General features: G+C 39.5%; 1 protein-coding gene across 34 annotated transcripts in view; it reads right to left on the bottom strand.

Moving 5' to 3' along the window:
* Positions 1 to 12,690, bottom strand: part of TENM3 (teneurin transmembrane protein 3) — a 770,347-nt gene that overhangs the window by 59,833 nt on the left and 697,824 nt on the right. For 24 of the 34 annotated variants that reach the window (XM_085545060.1, XM_085545048.1, XM_085545077.1 and 21 more), the window contains 2 exons: positions 1,999 to 2,025; positions 394 to 414 (listed from right to left, as the gene is read on the bottom strand). The exons of 4 other annotated variants lie outside the window; for them this stretch is intronic. In XM_085545060.1, coding sequence (XP_085401186.1) covers positions 394 to 414; positions 1,999 to 2,025 — 48 coding nt within the window. The remainder of the gene's footprint in view (positions 1 to 393; positions 415 to 1,998; positions 2,026 to 12,690) is intronic. 6 more of the 34 variants (XM_085545069.1, XM_085545062.1, XM_085545055.1 and 3 more) reach the window with 2 other exon arrangements.

Here is a 12,690-nt window from a genome sequence, read left to right on the forward strand (position 1 = left end):
TCTGGTCTCAGAGTTGCCGTATATTCATGTGAAATTACAGTGCGCTAAAAAACTGCACAAAGTATAGGCTGGTTTTAATGACTATACTTTATGCCAGAAGTACATTCCTTTTCACAGAATAAGCAAAGCCCAGGAAATAGTGAAGCAGCTTAGCATCTATTCTAACAAACAGTAGGATTCAGGCTGCATACGGATGGGACAGGACCAACAGGATTTCCAACTAAATGTAATAGCTGTGCGTATTTGATTACTTAGGACGGACAAAATGAAATACCATAAGGACCACAATAAAACATTGATAGACTGAACAAAAACACGGTAGTGACGTGCTTCAAGACAGATAGCAGAGAGTGATTCTTTGTGACAATCTCCCTAAGGCTTTTGTGCTGTTACCTTTATATCCTATCTTGTCTGCTTTTATGGCCAAGGAGGGAAAATTTGGGAAACAATTAAAATAATTTAATATATATCCAAAATGTATAATTGTTTTCAGTCTAACATTACATTAAAAAAACAACAGTAGTTGTCACTTTCTAGCGATGAAATCTGGCATGCAGCCAACATGATCTGTATGAGAATGACAACACTATAAATATGTAGATTTTGGCACTCCTCATCTATGACTATGATAAGACACTGACAGAAGCAAGAACAGAAATGGCACTAAGTATCTGATGAGAAAGTGGCTAGAAATCAGTACTTTTGGACACAACCATTTCCTGCAAACTTTTAGGTATGTATATAAAAAAAATATCTGAGTGGCTAAAACATTTCTCTTTCTAGAACTGTTGTTGTGAACTGCTCTACTGACTTGCTATGGTTAAACTTACTTGAGCTTAGAACAGTACTTCAGAAGGAATGGTTTCTTTTTTCTTCTAAAGAATCTCGGATTTACAGACTCCTTTCAAATTATAAACACTCTTGGATAAACCTACAAAGAGTGCTTACCTCTCATCAGATTACTCTTAGAAGACAGAATCAGAAGAGCCTCTTGTGAGGAAGCATGGTGATGCTACAGTTACACACATGCCACCAAGCCAGGCTGTGATTAGTCTTGCTGCTCTTATTCTTTCAGACTGCAGCTGCTAATTGTATTTGCTGACATACAGAGAGCTATCTTTTCCTTAATGTTTCTTCTGTTTAATTTATGGAAGACTTACATATTTAATTCTCCTACTGACATAACATTTTAGGAGTCAACTGGGTATATACAAGACTTATTGTGTGAAAGCCTGGATATTGCCATGAATACTGCCATATTCTAATGAAAAAAATAAAAAAAAGAACACAAGGAATAGAGAAGATACTCAAGGAAAGAGGGGGTGGGAATGTTTTAAACACCTTTTAAATAAATAAATAAAATTGTTGACCATAACTGAAGATACAAGAGTCTTTGCTGTTTTGTGGTAAGCATTTAAATCTTTTACCCTTTCAATCGCAAATATTGTATGGAGTATACAAGCTTTTTCAAGCTTCGTACAGAATACAAGTCGTAATTCTCTACAGATTTTCTGCATTCAGATAAACAAAAGCTTAAAAGCCTTGGTTATTCTATTGATCTGTCTATATATAAACACATATATCTATAATTAATATGTTCTTTGGAACTAATGACACTTGTTTTATTGGAAGAATATTGCTTTGCTTTGTTTCCTAAATATTTTCTTTTTTATAGGTGAAGATCCAATGACAAAACTCACATAGAAATGAACCAAACAGCAAATGAATACTATCTTCAGTTTTTGGCTCGAGCAAAATCTAATGCATGTATACAGTTTATATAGAAATGTATAATAACTGATCAAATGTCATGACATAACATAAGCAAGATTTCTTTTAACCATATGAGTTGAAAACAGTATGAGTTAAATTTATAATCCATGGAATATATGTAAGAGACGATTATTTTGCCAATCTATACTGTTTGTCACTACATATTCATATAGTAAAAAATACACATAAGTATAGGCATGTCATCAAAGAGCAAATATACAGTACCTTTCACTATCTTATCCAAATAGTGAGCTTGAGAATTAGAAAGAAAAAAAAAAAAAAAGAAAAAGAAACAGACAGACATTTCAGAAGTGTCACATAAAACAAGAACTGTTCAGAATTCACATGCAAATCAAGCAGGTGCACCTGACATGAGAGGTCTTACGTTACAGAATGAAAATGTATTTCTCATCCTTTAAAAATGCAAGGAATTCTCTTTTCAGCAAACATAGTCATGACTCAATGAAACCGTTTCAAAAATGAAGCCTGCAGAGGAAAGAGGTGCTGCATTTTTGACACTAGGATTTTCTGTTTTCTTCTCACTTCTCTTCACATGCTTTGATTTTTATGTGTAACAGAACCAGAATCAGAGCTATTTAAAAGAATAAATAAATCCAATTTTCAACACAATATAGGATTAATCAATTAGCTTTTGAGCTTTAAAGCACTGGTCATACTGGTAAATCTTGGATTTCCACGTCACATATGGCTCTCACAGCATAACCGGCATAATATGTCAACTCTGACTGGATGAAGCGTATTTTTAGGAGGAGGAATTCAGCCACCATTATTCTTCTGAGCACACACATTGATTTTATAAACAAGTTAGACCACATACATGAGGTGGGACAGGGTGTTGCCATGTTAGTATCATGGTTGTCTGCATCACTTAGAAAATGGGTGAAAATTAAACTCAGACTTTAGATGTATAAAAATAAGTAATGCTGTACATCCAAGAATAGCAAGACTTATTTCTCATCAGTTATGGCATGTCAAATTTCAAGAAAAAACTGAGGAGCACAGATGGGTGAGTAAAAGACAGCACGAGATCGATTTAAAGCAGTGAGCCTTTCCTCTAATACATGAAACACAGCAGAGATGGGCTGTAAGTTATTTTACTTTCAGACAGCAGACATTAGCTGCAGTTACGTGCAAGGGACTAATACGTATAATAATATTATGTGGGACAGGTCCATTGCAGGCTATCAAATCCAGCTATCCACACATGCTGTGACAAGATACTGCAGACTGTTGTAGTGGGGACAAACAAAGCTGAGCCACCAGGATCAGATTCAGTCCCTCATTCTTCCCATGTATAAGATTTCCCAAGAGTTCATACGGGATAACTTTATGAATTTGTCCTTTTCTAAACCTGTGCTGGATGATGGATACAGTCTGGCAAGTATTGCATACTGGAGGTAAGAAATGCATTTCCAGCCACGGAGTTTCCTTCTATTTGACTGAATGGGAAATAGTTCTTCCCAAACCCAAGGATACGCAGGCACACAGAAGACACAGTCACTGCTACAAATAACAGGCAGAAACTTTTGAGTTTCTGCCTCTCAAACAAAGTGTCAGATGGCCACTGCACCGAACTTGTTTTTTTCTTTTCTTTTTTTCTTTCTATAATGGTAAGGTTAAAGGGAGACAAAGTAAAAAGATGGAAACACCAATTACAGAACATTCAGAATAGCAGCAACAAAGTAAGTACCTTTTCACATAAACCACAAACAAAAAGAAAAGTGATACAGCTGCACTTCAGGGTGGGTAAAATTCTCCTCTTACTCATCCAGTATAATTCCCTTTGCTCCTACACAGCTGCTCTCAGAATAGTGCAGCACTGGAAAAACCAAGCCTTTTTTTCCCCATAAAATGGAAGCAATTAGGTCTGCCTGGGGAATGCATCTGTCCACCAGTGAGACATTAAATGCCTCCACAAATGTAGGGAGAGGTAACAAAATGGAACATAGAAAAAAAAGCCCAGGCAACAGAAAATAGTCCCTGAAAATAGGCCTCCACACGTTATTTCCTTTCAGAAATCCAATCTGCATTAAAAAAGAAGGGATTCTGATTTATTTACTTTTTTAATCCAGTAGCCTTGAAAGAATTCAGTCCCAGACCACAGCACTATAACCTGCAGAAATCAAGTTCTGTACTTTAATATCCTTCTACCTATGGTCACTTGACATTGAGGGCAATGGTAGAAACTACTTCTGTGGACATGCAGTATCCTAGCATCAAAAAGCACCAGAGAGACCAGAAACAGTACAGTCTTGTAGTGAAGTCTAACTAGCCAGGCCGTCTTCCTTATCTTCATGGCACTGCAACTGAAACAGGGATTTACCCTGTACAGACAGAAGTACTAAATACCTCTCTGCACACTGAACTCACTGTGGGATTTAGAGCACTTTGGTAGGATGGAATATTTCAGCATTTGCTCTTCTTCATGGTATTTAAATATCTGACACATACAGGTTAGATTAAATCCTTAAAAAGTCTAATAAACTAGTTACAGATTATACATATGCAGCAGTTTTATTTTTTCAGGGTTCACGATTGAAATTTAAAGCCTTGGTATTATTTCAATGAGTTTGTTCCATCTTTAAGTCAAACAAACACTAAGTGTGAAATTCATACATTTTTTAGAACATCCAAAATCCAATGCATAAGTGGCAATCAATGCAAAATATCAATGGTGCTATGACTGTCTGTGTGAAGGCACACAAATAGGTGGCAGACAAATGTGTTTTAAAAACAATTGGTAACAGTCAGAAAACTCAAACTTTACACGGCATATTTCATAACCAGACAGAACCCAGACCCTTTATTTTTAGATGTAACGTCTCCCATTACTTGCCTACTAGAGTCAGTGTCTGCCTTAGATTATTCATATGCTACTCCCTCGATATATGACAGAATAGCCACAGAATGAAAGTACATATTAAATCCATTTATCCCAATCAGCTCCTGTTTAAATCAGCATGAGTCACATACCCATTGATTTGATGTTCCTTAATTGGTACTTATAGCACTGCATTATTCTGATTATTCCGTCATAAAGAATTATAACAGTGACATCTTCCTGAATACTGTGTAGCAAATTTATATTACTATTAGTTTACATTATTACCATTGTATTGGGCTTAGGTGGACAGTTCTTGGTAGCAGGGGGGCTGCAGTGGCAGTACAGGGCAGAGAATGACCATGAAAAGAGTGGCAGAGACAAAATTATGGACTGGCCACAGCACCCACTCCCCATTCCTCTGCACCACTCAGGGGGAGGAGATAGAAAAGGGTGTATGGGAGGAGGTGTTTTTAATTTGCTTTTGGTTCTCACTGTTCTAGTCTGTTAGAAGATGGTAATAAATTATATTTACCCCCTGTTTTGCCCATATAGTAATCGGTGAGTGAACTCCTTGTCCTTACCTCAACCCTTTTCCATTTATTTAGTAATCAGTTCATTCCTTTAATCTCCCTCTTCCTTTGAGCTGGGACAGTGACACAGTGGTGGGGTGGAGTTCAGTGGCTCACCAGTGTGAAACCACTGCAGACATTTTCACCCACCACTATCTCTGTCATCTATACACTAAACTGCAATATGCCACACACACACATATATTTAATGCATACAAACATAATCCCACCACAGTGTGAACTCAACAGCTCAACAGGAATTATGAATCACTTTGCAAGTAAGAGCAGCGTTTGACCTCACAGCACTACACCCTAGTGAGCAATACAGGCAGGCTGGCAACAATGGACATGGAGGAAGCTGAGGTACATAACTTTTTTGCCCTGACCTTCACTAGCAACTGGCAAGACACTGTCAACGACATTTCAAAAGTCACAGCAGTCAGGTGAAGTCCTCAGTGACAGGAAAAAAAGGCAACATTGCATCCATTTTCTTTAAGAAGGATAGAAAGACCCAGGGAACTGCCAACTTGTCATTCTCACCTCTGTGCTGGAGAAGATCATGGAGTAGATGATCCTGGAAGCTATGCTAAGGCACATGGAAGAGAAGTTATACGGAATAACCAGAATGGCTTCACCAAGGGCAAGTCCTGCCTGACCAACCTTGTTTCTTTTTATGGTGATCTAACTGCGTCAGTGGACAACAAGGGAAGAGCTATGATGTCATCTATCTGGACCTGAGTAAGGTCTTTGATATGGTCTTCCCTAACAACCTTCTCTCCAAATTGGAAAGATATGGATTCGATGGGTGGACTGTTCAATGGATGAGGAACTTGTTATGAGATAATACCCAGCGTAGTGGTCAGTGGCTCAATGTCTGGATGGAGATCAGTGCCACATGGTGTTCCTCAAGGGGTCAGTACTGGGATCAGTGCACTTTACCATCTTCAGCAATGACAGCAGGATCGAGTGCACCATCAGCAAATTTGTAGATGACACCAAACTGTGGTGTACAGTTAACATGCCTGAGGGGTGGGATGCTGTCCAGAGTGACCTAGACAGGCTGAGCCACGGGTTCAGGTGAACCTCATGAAAGGAAAATGGTTCCTTACTCCTTGCACAGCCAAGCAGTAAGTTGAGATGAGGCACCCGCTGCTTTCACAGACACTTGCCAAATCAGAGAGACACTTAATCACAGAGCCTTGCATTTGTTGAATTGCACCTATTTCTCTGCACACCCTATACTATTTGTTAAAGTCATTTTAAATTCTTGTCCCATCTTCCAAAGTGCTCGGGGGCACTTTGGTATCATTTGCAAATATAATTCCCTTTATTCATCATCTCACAATACTGAAAGCACATGTTCTTTCAGTGTAAGTAGCTCATGGTTGTCATCCTTTTTCCGAGTTTATAAGAATCTTGTCTCAGACATACCATATGTTCAGACCGTTGCTGCCAATGGAGGATTATAAACAGTCTTTCCTAAATTCCCATCTTGCCCTTCTTCTAAGGGAGAACACATGGTTGGAATAATAGTTTTAGGTAATTTTCTTTGCTTTCCACTACATAGGCCAAAACATAATCCTCACCCTGAAATCATACCTTCATTATCATCGCCTCACTTTCCTGCAATGTCTGCATAGACCTGCTGCATCTGTTCTGCAAGGAGACTGGAATTCACTGCAATTTATCCCTTGCCAAAACCATAACCAATCCTTGCTGCAACCTATTCTGTGCTTTTACATTCAAAAGCATAGAAGCCCACTATCCTCTAGATTTTTTGCACTGGAGGCCACCCCAATTTTATGTTTAAAGCAACATTTCTCATCTTTCTTACTGGAAAGGCACACATCTTGTAGAACAAAAGGTTAAGTTGCTTTTAAGGATACAGTAGACACTGGAAGTCTGGGAGTGCTACGATGTTCATGAGCAGCGTTGTTCCCTATTTAACATCCATTTAACTGGAAAAGAATTCAGAAGAAAGGCTATATGCCATTAAGGATTTAAAACTACCTCACATGTTACGGCTGAACAACTCAAACACCTGTTGGAAGCCTCTGACAAACTCTCAAAAAACTGTCTCAGACAGATGCACATAAAACCTGACGCTTATACTAAGAACTGCATGAAAGTGAAATTTGGCTTGAAAACATATTAGGGGCATGGAGTGGGACAGGATGGGATGTGAAGGGAAGAATTACTGTTTCCATCGTTCTTTCTAGATTATAAGTAATTTCAGAATGTGTCAGACCTGCACACAGCTATACAAGTCACAACAGCACTTACTTTCTGGCCACTTCATCTCAAGTAAGCTCTGTAACACACTTTAGAACACTTCTAATCTCACAGGATTCTGCTGTTTTCTGAAAATGTGCCTAACTTGAACTTCACATGTGGTCCTCATTTAAATGCAAATCAAGCAATTTGCAATTTAAAGTATGCTAGCAGATAATTTCTATTTGAGATGCATGCTCTTGCAATGTGTTAAGGCCTGAACAACCATTCACTGTGTTTTACAGCTTCAGGTATGCACTCACTATCTTGCCTGGTAATGGAATGTTTCAATAGTTACAAAATGTACAATTATTTTGCACATCCAAGACTTGGCCTGGAAAATTAATGACATTCTCTTCAAGCACAAGGAAGACCAAAAACATATCTATAGTAAATTTTATGAAATACTGTTATGTTGTGGTTATCAATCCTCTGCAAACCAAGAAAGTAATCTTCTCTTTTCCATTAAGTTTTTAGGTATAAATACTGTGGTTGAATCCTGATTCCAGTAGAGCCAGTTGTTTTTGAAACGCAGATTTTGAAAACAGGATTTTATTCTCATTATTATGGTGGACTTACGAGTATTTAATGTAATTAGTTTTGAAACTTTGGTAGATTTTATCTGAGAATAAACTGTTCGAATGGTATAGGGCATACCTTCCTTCAGATTCAGCCTTATTTTAAGATGAACTTTTTACTGAGCTTAATTCCACAAACTCAAAATCAAGGGAAAACATACATGCAGGAATTTGGACAATTACATGATGTTTTAACACAGCAGTATTCTTATTTTAAGGAAAACACTTCCTTTGAATCAAATACTAACATCTCAAAGCAATCCTAACACTTCTGAAGAACTCTTGGCCCAAACGCATTAAGGTACATAAAGATGAACCTTAATGACACAAGCATTGAAACACTTGGTTTCTTAAACTCTGTAGAAAAGTGAAACATGTTTGTCAAATTATCATCAGCACTGAGATGATGATGGTAACCATAACATATTATGTTTTCCCCCTAAGCTGAAATAACTGGGGAAGATCAATGAAGCCTTCAAAATGGTCAATGACTTTGTTTGTGAAGCTTATATTGCAGAAATATACAGTGTGATGATATTTAGTTATGTCAATTCTTCTGTGAGCACTCCCTTTAAAAGAACAGGAGGAATACATTTGCCTTGACTTGCTCTCTCACCTCATAAAGGGATAAAGTGTCATTTCCCTGCAGTCATACTTGAAATCTGTAATATAAGGAGCCCTAAGCTAAACACAGTCTGAAGAAAGCAGGTGCAGATCATACAGCTTAGAGAAAGAGATTGCTTCTTAAAGTAAGCATTCTTCAACCCTACCAGCACCTCCGAGCTTACGCCGCTGTGGTCACATAGCAAACCAGCATGCAAATGACATAATGTTTGCTCATACTCTGAAAACCATTTTTACCAGTAGCCAGGGCAGAGGCTGTATTCACGGGAATGCCCTTAACAGGGGCATACTACAGATTTTTCTTTTTTTTTAATTCTTAATATCTAAATAAGATGACTTCCATGGTTTCCTAGTTCAGCTAGCTGAAGCCAAAAAACTCCTGCTGAAGAAAATTTGCAAATGCAAACAAATTGTGTGCTGTACACTTCTATAATGGACCATCACTGAATGTGCATTTCAGTTCAGCGTACCAGGTAAGGTAGTACCACGCGGCACTCAAAAGTAACATGAACACCACTACACTAACTTTAGCCCTCCTGAGGGATTAATATCAGGGCTTAATGACATTAACTCACATTTAGATCACTTATGTTTAACGACATGTTTTCCATGCATATATCTATAAATATTAATTTTGGACTGAAAGATAATCGTTCAACATGATAACAATTAAACAGCTGTAACCTGTCTCATGTGTTAAGTAATGGAGCTGCAGGCAAACTCCATAAACAGATGGTCTTACCCACCCATGCTTAATGTTAAAGACTTTTTAAAAAAGAGGTGTTGACAAATCTGAACAAGAAGGCATAGTTCTAATGCAAATTGGCCAATTTGCAATTTAGATTACTCCAAAGCTGATTTGGTCTATGGCAAAAATTAAGCTGCATTATAAAACTGAGATGTTACACAGCACATGGATATATAGCAGATTCCCCACCAACATAATTATTTACTAATTTCATTCAGCTAACAGAGTTTAATGGAAAAGCAGCTGGAAAAGTATTCATATTTATGGGCTTCCTATGACAGTTACTTAATTTACTCATGGTGCACGCCAGTTATATCACAAAAAATAATAGACTTTCTGAAATAATGCCATTCCAATCTCACACAACTATTCAGACAGGAGAGGGTCACTATACTCATTGCAAGCTGGGATAGAAGAGAAACAAAAACATATCTGAGCACAGACTGTGTTATGAAAACTTAATTATAGAGCAAATTTTCATCCAGACTATCACTTGGGCACTAGCTGTGCATGTGTGGTTGTCATGGTTTTGTAATTTTGTAATTTTGCTATCAGTATTCCACATCATAACATCATGTCAAGTATGGATACTTCTGTTGAATGTGCAGTCCACAGAAGAAGACTACATATCCCAGAGAACAACAGGAGTAACAATAAGTCACGGGACCAGGACTCTATATAATCTCGTTCCCAGGCTGGAGTGCCCTCCTTCTTCTCTCGAACTGCTCGGAGAGTGGGAAGCGTTCCAGCCGTGTCGTCTAGAGTTCACAGTAGGCCTCTCGGTTTTCGGAGACTCTCTCTCTCTCTGTTTCGTTCGATTTGTTAGCCTTAATTATATTATATTGTGTTATCTTGTATTTCGATATCATATTTAGTAAAATAAGTTTTTCCTCCTTAGATTGTCGCTGTTTTATCCCACTCCCCTTTTCCCCCTCCTTTCCGGGCCCCGGGGGGGGGGCGTGGGGTGGCTTCCCCTGTCACGGGCATAGGTAAATCTAACTAACCCGTGACAGATTTTTGGTGGAGAATGCGGGCATAGAGCTTTTTAGCTTTTAGAACAACTCTCTCTTTGCTCTTAAAGAGCTTCGTTACGGGAGTGTTGGGAGTGTTATCTTTCCGTAGCTGCTCACGGAGAACGTGACCTTGAAATACCAGACAAATTGTCAACATTAAGGGCTGCTGCACATTCTCAGCACTGCTATCTAACTTTTGTGTAGAAAACAAAGGGATTTCTTTCTCCCTTAGAGCAAAGCTAGCTAGCTCTGACTTTTACAGAGCCTGCCAGCTATGAATCCACTCTTCATCCCAGTTGCTCTGTTTAAGGGATTGAAAGCAATTATGATCTCCTTAAAGTATTGGTCAACTATTAACACCATAATTTGGTGTTGTGGAATTGTGCAGATATATAGCCTAGTAAGGTGGATACTGATGGAGACACCTGCCTGGTACTTTTACGAGATGTGGTATGGTCAGAATTTTGGCATCTACACCCCAGATGGAATTGTGAATTTTACAAACACTTGCATCCCAGATGGAACAGGCAATTTTACAAATACTTGCATCCCAGATGGAACAGGCAATTTTACAAACACCACCATGTTTAATTCATTGTACAGGCTAAATAAACCCTTTTTATTTAGGTTGTACTCTCAGATTTCCACACGCTTTTCAATAACTGAGATAGGGTTCATACTTGCATTCATGTTATCACTATCAATGCATGCATATATGTTCCTATGCATTCGTTCTATGCGGAAGTCTCCTCCAGAACCAGAGAATGATGACTGGCAGGGAATATGGAAAGGTTTAGGAAAAGTCTTAGAAGCATGGGGACCCGCAGTGTCATGGGATTTCACTCTTGAACACCTAAGGGACCCTAAGAAATTAAGTGAGTATTTGGGTCAGAGATCTAAGGAGGTAAACCTTATGTGGGGTTTGGCTTATGCATACCGTGCTTTGTATCATACTATTCTGGAGAGAGAGAGTTTCCGATCTGAGATTCAAGCCCAAGTTAATTCTGATCAGTCACAGGAGGCATCAGTAGCAATATCAGTTGCCCCTGTGGAAGGCAAGAAATGGAAACGGGTGTCCACGCGTCTAGAACGAAAAGAAGGAGAAGCACAGGGGGGGGCTGCAGAAGACCCAGGTGCCGGGCATGGAGCAGTACCGAAAAAAGCAAAGGCAAAAACCAAGAGGCATGAAGAAGAGACTGATGATGAGGAGGAAATCACCTATTGTCGACCTCTGAAGCTGACTGAAATCCAAGGCTCAAGAAAGGAGTTCACACGGCGTCAAGATGAAGGTATCCTTGCTTGGTTGCTTCGCTGCTGGGACAACGGGGCCAACAGCTTGTCTCTAGATGGTAATGAAGCTCGCCAACTAGGAAACATTGCCCAAGATGCAGGTATCGACAGAGGGATTAGCAGATGTTCGGATGGAGCTGCCACTCTCTGGTTGCGGCTGTTAGAAGCCGTGAGAGAAAGGTACCCCTATAAGGATGCTTTGAAGCCTAAATTTGATAGTTGGAATACCGTCCAAAAAGGCATTCAGCGCCTGAGGGAATTGGCCATGGCGAAAATGTTGTACAGCCCTGATCCAAGCGAACTTGACCCTGAGAGAGTGAGGGCCGATCCTGACATGTGGCAGAAAATCACAAGTACAGCACCAGAGAGAATTGCACAGTCATTGGTATCAGGATCTAAAGGATTCGTGGACAGATGGCCCCGAGTTGTTGAGCTGATTATAATGCTTCAAACCACCGATCAGCAGCTCCCCCAACTGCATGCCGCAGTTTCTGCCATCTCACGGCTAGAAAACCGAGTAGATGAAATGTGCAAGAAATTGTTTCCATCAACTAATTGTAATGATCCCGTAATAGTATCAGAAACAACTGATGAAGGTCAATCCTCGTACGGGCCTCCAGGTCTAATGAAGGATCTGATCAAACTAGTCCAGTCCTACTCCCCACCTGCATCATCAAAAGTCTCAGCTGTTAAACGCACACGCTTCCCAGCTCGAGCAAAGAACAACAGTACGATTGCACCGCGTGTTTCCATGTGGCGCTACCTACGTGACCGTGGAGAAGACATGAGGAAGTGGCATGATCAGCCCACTTCTGCACTACGAGCACGGGTGAAAGAACTACTAGACATACCAACCACCAGTGGAGTTGCTCCAGTCATCACAGGTAACCAATAGAGGGGCCCTGCCCTCAGTCAGGGGAGGGAAAGGGATAATAGAGTTTATTGGACTGTGTGGATTCGATGGCCTGGCACATCAGAA

This window comes from Coturnix japonica, chromosome 4 (genome assembly GCF_054131305.1).
Source record: "Coturnix japonica strain WE chromosome 4, WE-NBRP24, whole genome shotgun sequence".
NCBI lineage: Eukaryota > Metazoa > Chordata > Aves > Galliformes > Phasianidae > Coturnix > Coturnix japonica.